The sequence below is a fragment of the Crinia signifera genome, chromosome 7 (assembly GCF_055691185.1).
Source record: "Crinia signifera chromosome 7, ASM5569118v1, whole genome shotgun sequence".
Taxonomy (NCBI): Eukaryota; Metazoa; Chordata; class Amphibia; order Anura; family Myobatrachidae; genus Crinia; species Crinia signifera.
This window is the reverse complement of record NC_139223.1, coordinates 108,191,936-108,207,016: the sequence shown is the minus strand read 5'-3', so window position 1 is coordinate 108,207,016 and position 15,081 is coordinate 108,191,936. Positions and strand designations below refer to the sequence as shown.

The 15,081-nt window shown below is 43.2% G+C and overlaps 1 protein-coding gene and 1 long non-coding RNA gene across 3 annotated transcripts in view; one reads left to right on the top strand and one right to left on the bottom strand.

The window, feature by feature from the left end:
• The window catches only part of ADCY5 (adenylate cyclase 5), a 411,020-nt gene that overhangs the window by 52,999 nt on the left and 342,940 nt on the right, over positions 1-15,081 (bottom strand). Inside the window, exons 12-15 of one of the 2 annotated variants that reach the window (XM_083153598.1) lie at positions 13,851-13,938; positions 9,039-9,155; positions 2,373-2,537; positions 1,424-1,599 (exon numbers count right to left, since the gene is read on the bottom strand). In XM_083153598.1, the coding sequence (XP_083009724.1) occupies positions 1,424-1,599; positions 2,373-2,537; positions 9,039-9,155; positions 13,851-13,938 (546 nt within the window). The remainder of the gene's footprint in view (positions 1-1,423; positions 1,600-2,372; positions 2,538-9,038; positions 9,156-13,850; positions 13,939-15,081) is intronic. The other variant, XM_083153599.1, reaches the window with a different exon arrangement.
• LOC146020458 (uncharacterized) overlaps positions 12,053-15,081 on the top strand; it is a 58,251-nt gene continuing 55,222 nt past the window's right edge. The window contains exon 1 of the long non-coding RNA XR_014450795.1: positions 12,053-12,119. This is a non-coding gene — a long non-coding RNA (uncharacterized LOC146020458). The remainder of the gene's footprint in view (positions 12,120-15,081) is intronic.

The window sequence follows — 15,081 nt, the reverse complement described above, 5'->3', positions numbered from 1 at the left end:
AGCCGTCTGCCCCCGGCAGGCAGGTCATCGTCTGCATTCACATGGGTACGCCCAGCGGTTTCCTGGCCGCACCTAGCATTTTTGCGCAAATGTCCCCTGCCCGCTTTCCTACCGCCTCCGCTGACTATGCAAGTCAGCAAAGGCATCCACACAAAAGCCCTCACATTCGAATATGAGAACATAATCATTGGTCACCCGTGCAAACATGCCGAGCCAACCAATGAGGGCAATAGAACGCACTATGTATAAAGCTGGCCGATCATTTTTTTGCACCCCAAATTATGTGTGCCAGCCTACACGTGTAAAGTTGAAGGAAAAATAAATATATACACTTTTTAATGTAAAAAACCCAGTGAAAATATGAAAACAAAATGGCTTTTGAGAGGGATCCGAATCCCAAGCATGGCACATAGCATTCTGTAACCTTACCCGCTAGACCAGAATGGCTACTGTACCATAAACCTTTCAGCTCATTCACACCTGATGCAGCTGAGGTCACTCTGAAAAACTTTGCGAGTGTCCCCTCTGCAAAAAAGTTTTTTTTTAACCACTTTCCGTTCAGGCAGTTTGGGGACATACTTTACTGTACAGTAGAGTATAGTAAAAGCAGAAATGAAAGCACGAGTGAACGAGTGATACTATCCTACTAAATTGAAAGTAGTAAAGGTGCACCTTGACAAAGACCCAGTAGGGTAGAAACGCATTGGTGAGCAGCGGTAGGACATTGCTCGTTTGGGAGAGAAGCAGGAGAGGTCACCAGATAGAGGCAGTGGAGGTTTTGCAGTGGCACTGATTATCCTCAAAATACAAACTAAGCACCCAGGTTGCTTTCTCTGTATGTCTCCTGGCTGCCAGACATACACATCTTTCTGTGCTATATAAGAAACTGTTAATAAATAGATAATAAATATTTAGACATTTCCAGGGTATAGGGGACTTATCGAAGGAGAGGTGCCTGCAAATATTAAGCATTTACCAGATATAATATTGAACGATCAAAGGAGACATCTCTGATGTTTACAGTGGTCCCTCCATTCTTGTCAATGCAGCCTCCATAGGTTTCTGTGGGCCCGCAGTGCTGCTGGAATCCTATTCCTATTATAGCTGCTATTTTGCAAAAACTACTGGAAGAGCATTCCCCCAGATCCCTCCCCAGCAAAGGCCTTGAATATGCATGGTAAGCAGAATGTGTGTCTCATGATATAGAAGTGAAATCATAGCTGTTTATATAATTTCACTTTTGGTGCTCCTCTGCCTGCATGTGATTGTTACTACATTTCTAAAACCCAATAATTGTTACATATAGACATTATAGGTGTGAAGCTTGCTTTCTACAGTATATGCTTAGTGCTTCTCATTTCCAAAGATGTTTCCAATTTTTTTTTACCATTATTTGAGAATAGGTATCTATGATTTTACTCACATTTCATTGGCTATCACGAGCATGTCTGCATTATCGAATAGCGCCACCTGTGGGACTTCCACTATAATGACATATACAAAGTCAATGACCAGCATCAGGATGAGCTTTCTGATGCTACTGATCTGGAGAAAGACGGAGCAGGCCAGGAGGCTCAGCACAATACAGTAGGTGAAATACTGCAAGAGAACACAGATGAGAAATGTAAAACAGGTCACAGAAACAGGTTCATAATCCTTCATCTAGGAAACTTCACCTATACCGCAACTTAGTTCAAGCTATGAACGTTTATAACAGCAACCTCTTGAGAAATATATATATATATATATTTTGTTTTATCACAAATCATTGTAAAACACCACAAGAAGAAACTTGCTACGTGCCATGCTGCTATAAATGATTTATAATTCTAAAGTGTCATATACCACCATGGCAACCACAGACACATGGCACATGACAAAGTCAGAAGAGTCTTTGAAATAACCCTATGAGCTCTGTGTGCCCCCTTGACCATCACATTACATGCTGGCAGTGTCTAATATAATAATTTGTAAGATAAAAAAGATATGTGCTCAAAAGATACTTAACAGCATATTTACCATACTTTGGGCCAGATGTACTGTATCAAGCTTCAAAAGTGATAAACTGGAGAGTGATAAACAGCCAACCAATAAGTTACTACCTGCCATGTCACAGACTGGGTTTGAAAAATGACATGTAGCAGCTGATTGGTTGGTTGCTTATCACTCTCCAGTTTATCACTTTTGAAGCTTGATACATCTGGCCCTTTAACAATAAAAAAACAATAATGGAATAATATGTCAGAGGAAGCATATTCTAGAGATGCCGCCTATTAAGAAGAAAATAAACGAGGATGGGTTAATTATTAATTACATTTATCATCTGTTTCAGGGTCTTAGATAAAAGAAACTGAGTAGTGCATAGACTCTACCTCTGGGAAGTTGCAGTTTGGGGCTTCATCCCCACAGAATCCGCTGACAGTTGAGAGGCTGTAATTCTGAAGTGACTTCTTTAGCAGACATGGGGTCACATTGTTTGGGGGGATGTTGTACTCAGCAGCAAGGCAGTTTTTCAGGCTTCTATTGCTGCACGTGAACTGAGAAATATATAAAAATACAATGTTCATTACCTTAATTTAATATATAAAATACAGTAGGCCTTTCCAGTGAGTCAAACGGTACTTGCGAAGAACTAAACCTTGTTAAACTGGTTAAATTATTGACTTTTTAAAAATATGGGAACATGGAATCACAATAAAGAATATTGTGAGCAAAACACGTACAGCAAATTATTTTCTTCATATTTTCTATAGTTAAAACATATTAAGCAACACTATACAGGTCGAGTATCCCGTATCCGAATATCCGTTATCCGAATTATTCCGAAAACCATACATTCCAGAAAGTGAAGAAAATTTTTTTTTTTTGATAAAAACTCACTGGGGACATAAGTAATAGCACTACTGAGGGCATGACATGTAACTGGCACTATATATGTACAAGAAAATGATTGCTTGCCATTCAAATTCAGTATCTGAGATAGTACACAAATTTTGTTTCATGTTTTGAAACCTTGTTTTTTGAACAAATAAAATATATTTGTGTGTATTTTATGTGGTAATAAAATATATATGAGTGTATTTTATGTGTTTATACAGCATAAATGCAAGATACTTCAAAAAACATCATTGAAATATTAAAATATTCCGAAATACGGAATAATCCGTTATCCAAAATTCTCCTGGTCCCGAGCATTTTGGATAAGGGATACTCAACCTGTACACACACACGCATGTTTTTTTAGGTCTATATTTTTGGGGAATGGGATCATTCGTCAGACTGCATTTAGGTCTACAGTCATTAGGTCGACCCCACTAGGTCGACTGGCAGGAAGGTCGACCTGACTTAAGGTCGACATGGGCCAAGGTCGACATGACTTAAGGTCGAATTTGCATAAAGGTTGACATGAGGAAGGTCGACTGGTCATAAGGTCGACATGGGTTTTTCACTGTTTTTTGATCCGAATGTCGACACAGTCGACATGGACACAGTTGGCAATGAGAATCGGACCCTCGCATCGCTCGCTTCGCTCGCAATGCTTCGGGCACGGTGCCTCGCTGCGTTCGGCACACTATTTTATTCTCCCACCACGCCCTAGTGGATGGTAGGGCATGAAATACCGCCTGTCGGCACATGTCGGCTCAAAAAACAGTGAAAAACCCATGTCGACCTTATGACCAGTCGACCTTCCTCATGTCGACCTTTATGCAAATTCAACCTTAAGTCATGTCGACCTTGGCCCATGTCGACCTTAAGTCAGGTCGACCTTCCTGCCAGTCGACCTAGTGGGGTCGACCTAATGACTGTAGACCTAAATGCAGTCTGACGAATGACCGCATCCCATTTTTGGGAGGAAATCAGATAATCCTGTAGCCCAAGTAACTGACTTGGATTTATAAGCACGTTTCACAACAACAAAGAAAAGAGTACTAAATAACCCACAGCGCAATTAATCCCACTCAGCCCAGGAGATACAAAGGAAGCCTTCACCAAAGCTTTAGAATATAGGATACACACACAAATTTTTTTGTAAATACACTGGCGAGTATTGACATAAGCAAAAGATATATATCACTTACACAGTCTATTAAGATATATTCTTTTTGGAGTCTACACTCACATGTGGTCGATAAAAACAAGCAGAATACCCTTCAGGGTGAATAGGATCCACGAACAGTGCCTATGGACATGCAAAAACCCTCCAAACAGCCGGCCAGCGGTACTTATGCCCCTTTCAGACCACACATATTAACCGTTATATTGCCGTTTTTTTACCGTTTCAAAACGGTAATGTGTGCGGTCTGAAAGGTGCTGAGTGATTTTACCGTTTCCAAAAAAAGTTTTTGGGAAACTGTAAATATGGAGGGTCCTACCCGTTTCAGACCCGTTTATTTGGTGTCTAGAATGGGTCTGAAACGGTATTCTCCCTCTCCCTACCTCCCCCCCCCCCAGTGCAGGGAAGGGAATGGTCGCGCTGGGGGCAGGGGGTTCCTGCAACTCCGGGGCACTGTGTCCTGCCCTGCCCGGGGTGAGAGCGGGGGCTGCTGCACTGCGCAGAGGAGGTGTGCGGGGACGGGCGGCTCTGGCTGAGGTGCGGGCGGCTGTCTGCCCTGTCTCAGCAGTTCCGGAGCGGGGTATCAGCGGGGTGTGGGCAGCGGGCTGCTGGAGCTCGATGTGGATGTCCCGCTGCCTCCGCGGTGGGGTGGGGGTGGGACTCGGAGAGACGGCGCTGAGAGACAGTCCGACACAGGCAGCAGCAGCGCAGGGTGTGCTGATGATGAGAGGGACGGAGAGCAGCCAGCGGTGCAGCTGATGGAGAGCGGGCAGGGGGGCGCATGGTGAGGTGATGCCCCCCATCACCTCACCATGCACCCCCTGCCCGCTCTCCATCAGCTGCACTGCTGCCGTCCCTCTCATCATCAGCACACCATGCGCTGCTGCCTGTGTCTCAGCACCGTCTCTCCAAGCATAGTAGGGGGGGGCTTTACCGCTTTTCACTGTTGCTTTCACACCGCAAACCTGCTTTAGACCAGGTATTTACATGTGGTGTGAAAGGGGTTAAACTTGTTCTGACCCGTTTCAAAAACCGTTTTAAATACCTGGTCTGAGCAGGTTTTGCGGTGTGAAAGCAGCATTAGTGAGGATGCAGTTCCTCCTTGTGGCCTCAGGACTCAGGTTTTATGTATAGGCGGTCCAAAACTATCAAAGACACAGTTTTAAAAAGCGCAATGGAAGAACCTAAAAGAAGTAGTGTAAGAAGTCAAGGCTTCCATCACTGCGGTCTTTGCTTGCTGTGTCGGACCACTAAGGGTATAAGTAAAATTAAAGAATTTACAGTAAAAGACCAGAAATATCCTATAAGAGACTTCCTGACTTGCAATATGAGAAATTTAGTCTATGCGTTGGAGTGTAATTGTGGGTTAGTACATGTACTTTGTTATTGATACTATTTTTTAATATATTTCTATATGTGTATCTCCAAATATGGACTTCAAATCTGGAGCAATCTAAAATGGATTTGTGTTCCGCTGCTAACACAAATATGTCCCATCAAATTCGGATAATCTTAAAGAACAAGATGGACTGAAAACAATTATGTACATCCATATAAATTAAGATGCGTTCCAGAAGGAATAAAATGTGCGTTCCATTGACCAGAAAATGATGGAGGAACATGATAAGGATGCACGTAACGTCACTTCCGGTTTTTCGAGATCGGAGCTCAGTTTCTGGGAGATCGGAGCTCCGGGATCAGCTGTTGTGAATGTGTAATTGTGAGGGGTATAAGAAGGCCCTGTCCGATGGTGTGCACTACGCTTCTGATGAAGGGCACCATTTGTGCGCTTAAGCTGAGTGAACACCACCGAACGGATCCTGTCCTGAGACCGCAAGGAGGAACTGCATCCCCACTAAGTACCGCTGGCCGGCTGTTTGGAGGTTTTTTGCATGTCCATAGGCACAGTTCGTGGATCCTATTCACCCTGAGGGGTATTCTGCTTGTTTTTATTGGCCACATGTGAGTGTATTAAATAAATGTCATTTTTTACTTTGTAAAAACGTCTCTTCACTATACAGTATATCTCTCATCATGTCCATAGGGACAATCCATGTGGAAGATCTTGTTGGATTGGACAGAAAGATCCATTGATAGAAACATAGAAACATAGGATTTGACGGCAGATAAGAACCACTTGGCCCATCTAGTCTGCCCCTTTTTTAAACATGTTACCTCAAACCATATTTGATCCTTATTTTTTTGTAAGGCTATCAATATGACTATCCCAAGTATGTTTAAATTGTACTACTGTATTTGCATCTACCACCTCTGATGGTAGGCTATGCCACGTATCTACTACTCTTTCTCTGAAGTAATTGTTCCTCACATTTCCCCTGAACCTTCCTCCCTCTAGTTTCAGTGCATGTCCTCGTGTTCTGTTGCTCCTCTTCCTGTGAAGAATGTCTCCCACTTGTACCTTGTTAAAACCCTTGATATATTTGAAAGTTTCTATCATGTCCCCCCTTTCCCTTCTCTGCTCTAAAGTATACATATTAAGATCTTTTAGTCTTTCCTGGTACGTTTTGTGATGTAGGCCATGCACCATTTTAGTTGCCCTTCTTTGTACAGTCTATAATGTATTTATATCCTTCTGGAGATATGGCCTCCAGAACTGAACACAATACTCTAGGTGAGGTCGTACCAATGACCTATACAGTGGCATTATTACTTCTTTCTTTCTACTGCTGATACCTCTCCATATGCAACCAAGCATCTGACTTGCCTTCATTGCTTTGTTACATTGCCTACCTGCTTTTAAGTCCCCTGAAATAGTGACACCTAGATCCCTCTCTTCCTCAGTAGTTTCCATTAAAGTGCCATTTATACTCTATCTATTCTTTGGATTTCTGAGACCCAAGTGCATGATTTGGCATTTTTTGGCATTAAACTGTAGTTGCCATGCTCCTGACCATTCCTCTAATCTACCTAGATCCTCAATCATTTGTTTTACCCCTCCTGGTGTGTCTATCCTGTTGTGTCATCTGCAAAAAGGCACATTTTACCCTCAATTCCATTTGCAATATCACCAATAAAGATATTAAAAAGCACCAGTCCAAGTACAGATCCCTGGGGTACTCCACTTGTAACCTTTCCCTCCTTTGACTGTACTCCAATCCCAACCTTTCAAGTTTATTTAACAGTCTGCGATGTGGGACAGTGTCAAAAGCTTTACTGAAGTCTAGATAAGCTACATCTACAGCCCCACCTTGATCTATTACTTTAGTCACCCAGTCAAAAAACTCAATAAGATTTGTTTGACATGATCTTCCCCCAGTAAACCCATGCTGTTTTGGATCCTGTAAATTGCTGGTTTTGAGATATTCTACAACTCTTTGTTTTAAGTGTTTCCATCAATTTCCCTACTACTGATGTAAGGCTCACTGGTCGATAGTTGCTTACCTCTTCCTTGCTTCCACTTTTGTACAGTGGGACTACATTCGCTGTTTTCCAGTCCTCTGGGATTACTCCAGTAGCTAGTGACTGGTTGAATAATTCTGTTATTGGTTTTTACCAGCTCCCCTTTCAGCTCTTTTAGTATCCTTGGATGTATCCCATCTGGCCCCATTGATTTATCCACTTTCAGTTTTTAGAGTTCTGTGAGGACTTTCTCCTTTGTAAATGTACTTGTCTCTCCCTCAGTTTTCTGACTATACTTGCAACTTAACTGTGGCCCCTTCCCCTTCCCTTTACCCACTGACTGGGCCATTTTCTCTTCAGCCTGTGCTTTTGCACATCTGATTACCTTCTTAGCCTCCTTCTGTCTAACGAGATACACCTCTTTGTCCTCATTCTTCTTGATATGTGCAATAATTCCATTTGAATGTGAGTGAACTGAATAACATTAAATCAGCCTCCTACTCAGACATTGCTGTACTATGGTCTTTCTGTTTTTGAGTTTCTTTTAGATTCTAGAGACTCCAAAAAGAATATATCTTAATATACTGTGTAAGTGATATATATCTTTTGCTTATGTCAATACTCGCTAGTGGATTTACAAAATTTTTTTTTGTGTGTATCCTACATTTCAACACAAGCCAAAGCCAACATTTCAATTAAGTTACTTTTTTTCGGCTAGCCATGTTTCGCCAATGCAGTTTTCCTATTTTTTTTTATAGTCAAAACTGCATCAGTGAAACATTAGTAAAAAAAACAATGAAAAACAACTATGTCTGAACTGTCCAAAAATCCGGCATGATCGAAAAAACATGTGGATCGGCAAATTACTAAAGGATGCACTTGTTTTTTTTTACTTGTTTTTTGACAGTTGAAAAATCACACTTTTATTGAATAGGTTGAATGTAAAACTTTGTAATGCCCCATACACATGGGGCGACTGTGCCTTTGTGCTGAGTGATCTAGTTAATACCAGATCGCTCAGCAGAGATCACCCAGCACACATCGATGCACCAGCGATGTCTGCTGAGCATTCTGTCATGGCCAGTGGTCTCTGGGGAGAAAACACTGGCGATAACTAGATATATAATGCAAGCTTGAATGATCTAGCCTAGCAATAGCAGCACACGGGACCAGGCATCGCCATTGCTATGGGGCATACGCACTAGAGATGTGCAGGTCTGGATTTACCCGGATCTCAAAACGGGATCTAATTGGCTATCCAGCTGTCACATGTTTTAGAGCAAAAACATGTGACAGCATATAGCCAATAAGATCCCGTTTTGAGATCCAGGTAAATCCAGGTAAATCCGGATCTGCACATCACTAATACGCACAGAGTGGTTTGTGTTTAATTTTTAAGCGGTCTAGCCAGATTGATTAGATATTAAGCTTGAATCTCCGTGTGTGTGTGTGTGCGTATGCCCCAAAAGGAAGCAATCCACATTTATATATCATGTAAGAACAATGGGGTTAACTTTAAGCATTTCCACTTCTTAAATTTTACTTTAAACATTGAAATGAAAATGTTATAAGTGTAAACGCTGCCAATTTTATTGGTATTATTCACAAATCACAATTGATTTACCATGTTAATAAAAGAAGATAGGAAGACAAGGATAATTGTGAAGACTCCGATTGCGGTGCTGTTAATCCTGGACTGTACAATCTTCCTGGAAAGGGTCTGTAGCAGAGAAGGGAAGAGCTGCCGTAGTAAAAAGAAACAGATAAAGCAGAGATACTGTAGAATGGCCATTTATAATAAAAAAAAAAATGGGTGAGATCACCTGGATTCTGACCCAAAGAGTCTCCAATCTTGTGATTTGACTTATTTTCTCAAGATGAGCATAAAGAATACTACATGTTAATCTTTTATCTCTGAAAATGTAAATATTATATAAGCAGGCACAGTATTGATAGTTTTCTTAATATCGAGGACTTTTAATCTCCTTCCCCTTTAACTTTTTTGTGAATGAAGGTTTCATAAGCCTGTAAAAGCCATAAAAGCAATGGATTTCCCAATAGTTTAAGTATAGAAAAAAATAGCTGACCGGGACACTGTGAGTGGAGCTTTGAGCTGGCTGTGCATTACTACTGTGCATTACTTACTTACTGTTAGTTAATTTGCGAACGGCTTGCGTTGCGTTCAGAAAACCTGCTGGATTATTTTTGCTGAATGGCATTGCGCATGCATGCTACGATCCTTACACATACACAGGCGATTTATAATTGGCCACCTTGTGAAATCTCAGGGCTGCGATCAGGTCTGAATAACCCCCTGTGACTGACTCTGGTGTATAGCTCTGACCATATACAACGGTATAATCAGTGGTTAAAGTGAGCCGGAATGGGGCGGAACTGCGTTCTGTCAGTTCCATTTTGGAGGCGGAACGGTTCCGCCTCCATCCGCTCACCTTGTCTGCTTGTCCCTGCCTGCATTGCTAAACAAGACAGCCGGGTAGAGTGCTGAAAAACCCAGCTGTCTCAGAGCACGTCGTCCATCCATCAGCGGGCGGCGCAGCGATTTCAAAAAAAGCGCCAGCTCGCGACTGCCTGATTGACAGTTGGGCTGCGCATCTTTCAAATAGCCATGACGCCTGCGGACGGATGGACTACGTGGTCTGAGACAGCCGGGTATTCCCGCACTCTACACGGCTGTCTTGTTTACCTAGTGTTGCTGGCAGGTGCATTGAATCGTGGGGTTGGCTGGTATGCACGGGCGGACCTTTCTGCGGAGCGGTGTCACGGGACCATGACGCCTAGTAATGCACAGCCAGCTCAAAGCTCCACTCACAGTGTCCCGGTCACTGCAGGCCACATCAGCAGAGGGAGAGCAAGGACTGCAGCATAGATGAGAGGCCCAGGGGTGGGACTGCAGAAGTAGTTGCCCGAGCTGAGAGCCTTTCATGTCGGCAGCTGAGTGTAGAGCAGTGCTCACAGAGTTAGTTATGGAGACAGTTTTTGTGTGTGTGCATAGTTATAGTAAATATAAGTTTTGTAAATGTTTTGTAAAAAACAGAATTTTTTTTTTACTGAAAGGATCAAACCCGTGTCTCCAAGCATGGAGAGCTGCACATTTATCCACTAGCCCAAGGGTAGGCAACTGGCGGACCGCAGTCCACCTCCGGACCGCAAAGGGCAAAAATGCGGACCGGCGAGATGTGGCTATTACGTCTCTCCTGGCCCCATTCGCCTCCTGAAGCCTCTTCTAGCTTCAGTGGTCCAAGTGATGCCTTGCGTGGGAGCGCCGGTGATGTCAATGTGCACTCGCGCACAGCAAGGGCTGGGAATCTCTGGTAGTCTGCCAGGAACACAAGCAGCAGAGGCAGGAACGGTGGCAGTGCAGAGAACACAGCGGCGGAGGTCGCGGGCAGAACACAGTGGCGGCGGCAGTGGGCAGAATACTGCTGTGTAAGTTTAAAATGTCTTTTTTTCTCCTTTTAACATAGTTTCTGCTTGCTGTGGAGGGGGTGGAGAAGGGGGGTATCTGTTCATCCCAGTTCAATGGGATGGAGCTTTGTGGCCCCCATGGAAAAAACGTAACTATTTTTTTTTGTGGGGGGGGGGGGGGGGGTGGCAGTCCTGAGGGGCACAGGGAATGGGGTTTAATGTGGTAGTTTGTTTTTTTCATCAGAAGGTGACCCTTAATTTTAATACAGATATTTGATTTTGTGGACCTCGATCAAAATAATTAGAAATATCCGGACTCCGTTGAAAATTACTTGCCTACCCCTGCACTAGCCTATGACACCTGGAGATAGCATCCCATGCTCATAAGTCAATGTAAGCAGTGATCCCTTGCCATCAGATATGCTTATGCTGTATTGGCTACAGAAAGATTGCTGCAACATGCAGGATTGCTTTACTGTATAGATGGAGCTGCAGCGTTGGTCACCGAGAATAAGATGCGCAGGCGCCCTATTCGCAGCAATGGGACGTGCAAGCTTCTCACACGCAAGGCAGAGATAATGTGGAGAAATAAAAAGCACTTCCAAGTTCCAAACAGCTTTGAACTCTCATTTTACGGGCTGTGTTTTCAAAATGCAAGTCAAGGGCTAAATTGTTGGTGCTTTATCTCCGTACAAGCTTTGATAATTACTCCTATAATGATCTTAAATTGCAGAATTGCATGGTCAATAGAACGGACACAATAAGTGGACCGTTTGTCATAAAATATTCATTTATCCAGGGATAACCCTAAACTCAGTAGAGTCTGCGGCCAAACACAGAGGGATAACATTATTACACAAAGCCTGTGGTCTGTGCGCAGGGCCGGAGCTACCACTAGGCAGCGTTAGGCAGCTGCCTAGGGCGCTGGCCACTAGAGGGCGCCCCAGTACTGTGATCATGTTAATTAAGTGTTTTAATAAACTTTGTGAGTTGTAAGAGAGTCTGACCCAGCACATTTTGTACATTGGAAACCTGTTACCCGGTCCAGGGAGCAGGTACTGCGGGTGATTGCTGGGCTCAGCTTCCAGCAGCAGCCGGCAGACACGAGGCTTGTGTCCCTGCTCTAGTTCTGCTGCTTCCTGCTGCTGCTCTTCGTTCACACAGAGATCGTCTAAGCTCCGCCCCCTCCAGCACAAGATGTCAGATGATGATCCTAAAGAGACCCTGCCACTGCTGCCAGCATGGTTGCCAGCCCAGATCATCCAAACATAAAGAAAAGGTGACTGGCCTGGGACATACTTGTATTTGAGGGAGGGGAGGTGCAGGGATGGTTTTACATGTGTGTTGGGGGAAGTACAGGGATGGTTTTACATGTGTGTTGGGGGAAGTGCAGGGATGGTTTTAGTAAAACATGTGTGTTTGGGGAAGTGCAGGGATGGTTTTACATGTGTGTTGGGGGAAGTGCAGGGATGGTTTTAGTAAAACATGTGTGTTGGGGGAAGTGCAGGGATGGTTTTAGTAAAACATGTGTGTTTGGGGAAGTGCAGGGAATGGATGGTTTTACATGTGTGTTGGGGGAAGTGCAAGGATGGTTTTACATGTGTGTTGGGGGAAGTGCAGGGATGGTTTTACATGTGTGTTGGGGGAAGTGCAGGGCTGGGTAACATGTGTTAGGGGAAGTGCAGGGCTGGGGGACATGTGTGTTGCAGGGCTGGGGAACATGTGTGTGTTGGTTGAAGTGCAGGGCTGGGGGACATGTGTGTGTTGGTTAAAGTGCAGGGCTGGGGAACATGTGTGTTGCAGGGCTGGGGAACATGTGTGTTGCAGGGCTGGGGAACATGTGTGTTGCAGGGCTGGGGAACATGTGTGTTGCAGGGCTGGGGAACATGTGTGTTGGGTAAAGGTTAGAGCTGGGGGACATGTGTGTTTCAGGGCTGGGAAACGTGTTAGGGAAGAGGTAGGGTGCAGGTCGGGCCTGCTTACATGTGTGTAAGGGATACTGCTGGGTGCAGAGCTGAAGTACAGGTGTGGGAAGGAAATATATATAATATAGTCCTCAGTGATCCGGCTCCCCCTTTGAAGTACATTGCTGTGCACCGGGTGCCCGCACAGAAGCAATACTAGACAGGAGTTGGCTGATGCAGCACTCCAGGCGACTGTAAATAATGTCCACGCTGATACAAAATTAAGAGCAACGTTTCAATGCCTTTATTATGGCCTGATGAAAATGCCATAACAAAGGCATTGAAACGTGGCTCTTAATATTGTATCAGCCAGGACAATATTTACAGTCACCTTGAGTGATGAACCTGCCTATATATATATATATATATATATATATATATATTCCTAACGGGGGGGGGGGGGGGGGGGGGGGGCGGCATTATTAGAAGTTTTGCCTAGGGTGCCAAACCGCCTTGCACCGGCCCTGTCTGTGCGGTGCCTATTTATTGGGTAATGGATCTCAATTGTCCTCTCACATACAACAAATGTCGCTCACCCTCAGACAGAGGGATATAGATGGTGCCTAACAAATATATAATCTAATGACACAGAGACAAGGTATAAACAAGGGCAGGGAGCAGAGTGTGGGAGATAATCTACTGAAAGAAAGGCAAGCCCGGGATTAGAGAAAGCTGGGTAAATTGGGCGCCTCACAATTGGGTGTTACGTCAATCTGCTAAACACAGGGGAAGGCCAATTATACAAACAATACAAACACAAATTGTTAGATTCACACAGAAGTTTTTATTTGTGAATTTGACAACTACTGTAGTTCATTTTAATCCAATTGTGTATTAAAAAGCTTTGTTTAAATGATCCATTGTTATGGCATCTGACAAAGTTGTGCCGCACTACTGTATATGGAAATGTTGATTGCTGTAAATCAGAGTACTGCCTTGTTAATCTACAAGTGAGTGCCCGTTTCCTGTGGGGGACCTCTAATAGGTATTATTCACCTAGACCAGCTACACTACCAACCCGACCTGTTAAAAATAGCAGGACTCACCTTTATACATGAGTAGATCAACGACACGGTAAGCACCATGATGAGAAGGATCAAACATGCCACATAGAAGCTCAGCATAAACACGGAGCTGCAATTAGATTAATAGTCATCATAATAAAGAGGGGATTACAGTGGTCTGGAGACCCAGCGGACAACTAATAACACTCAGATTACTGTGTACAGTGATATTATTCACGCTGCAGCATATAAATCATGAGCTGAAAGAGATGACGTTAGTGATAAATTGGGCAAAAATATGCAACATAGGAAATGACAGCATTAGGATGGTGCCATAATCGCATATAAAATGTCAGTGCACAGAAATGCGTTATATGAGGAGGATACTAAGGTAAGTTATTTATTCCTGCCCATGTCATACTGCAGAATGTAACAATGGTTTTTATTGATCAAATTACTAATTATAATTGCTTGCTACAATTATGCAACACCTTAAGTATGAATTATTACCTTTGCTAAATACTACACAATCTCATCATATATATTTTTGAGTTAGGGTGTGCTATACAAAAGCTCACAGGCAAAATCTGGTCAGACAGTCAAAAGGTCAACACCAAAAGTTACACATTGATAAAGTTAGACATGCATTAGTTAGACATGGACAAAAATTAGACATGGACAAAAGTTAGACATGCATTAGTTAGACATTGACAACATTTATACATGCATTAGTTAGATATTGACAAAATTGGAACATGCATTAGTTAGAAATGTCAACATTTTGACATACTGTACATTAGGTAGACATTGACAAAATATTGACATGAACTAGTTTGACAGTGACAAACGTTCAACGCGTAAATTGTCGACATGGAAAAGTTCAACACATGAAAAGGTCGACATGGGTTTTTCATGTTTCTTCTGGAATTAATGTCAACACTTGAGCAGAGTGACCCCAATTGCTTCTCTCGCCATGCTTTGGGCCAGGTGTCTCGCTCCGTTACGACTGTGCTTGGGCATACCTTACCATTCCCAATTGGTGTCCACGTTAATGGTAAAGCATGAAAAAGTCCAAAAAAAGGAAAACATTGTGAAAAATTCATGTCAACCTTTTTATGTGTCAATCTTTTCCATGTCATCCTTTTATTTGTGTCGAACTTTTGTCAATATCTAACTAATGCAGGCCTAACTTTTGATGTGGACCAATTATCTGTGTACCTAGACTTTGTCTGTCAGCCATACAGATCCCAATGAGTAAAGCTGGAAATACTTA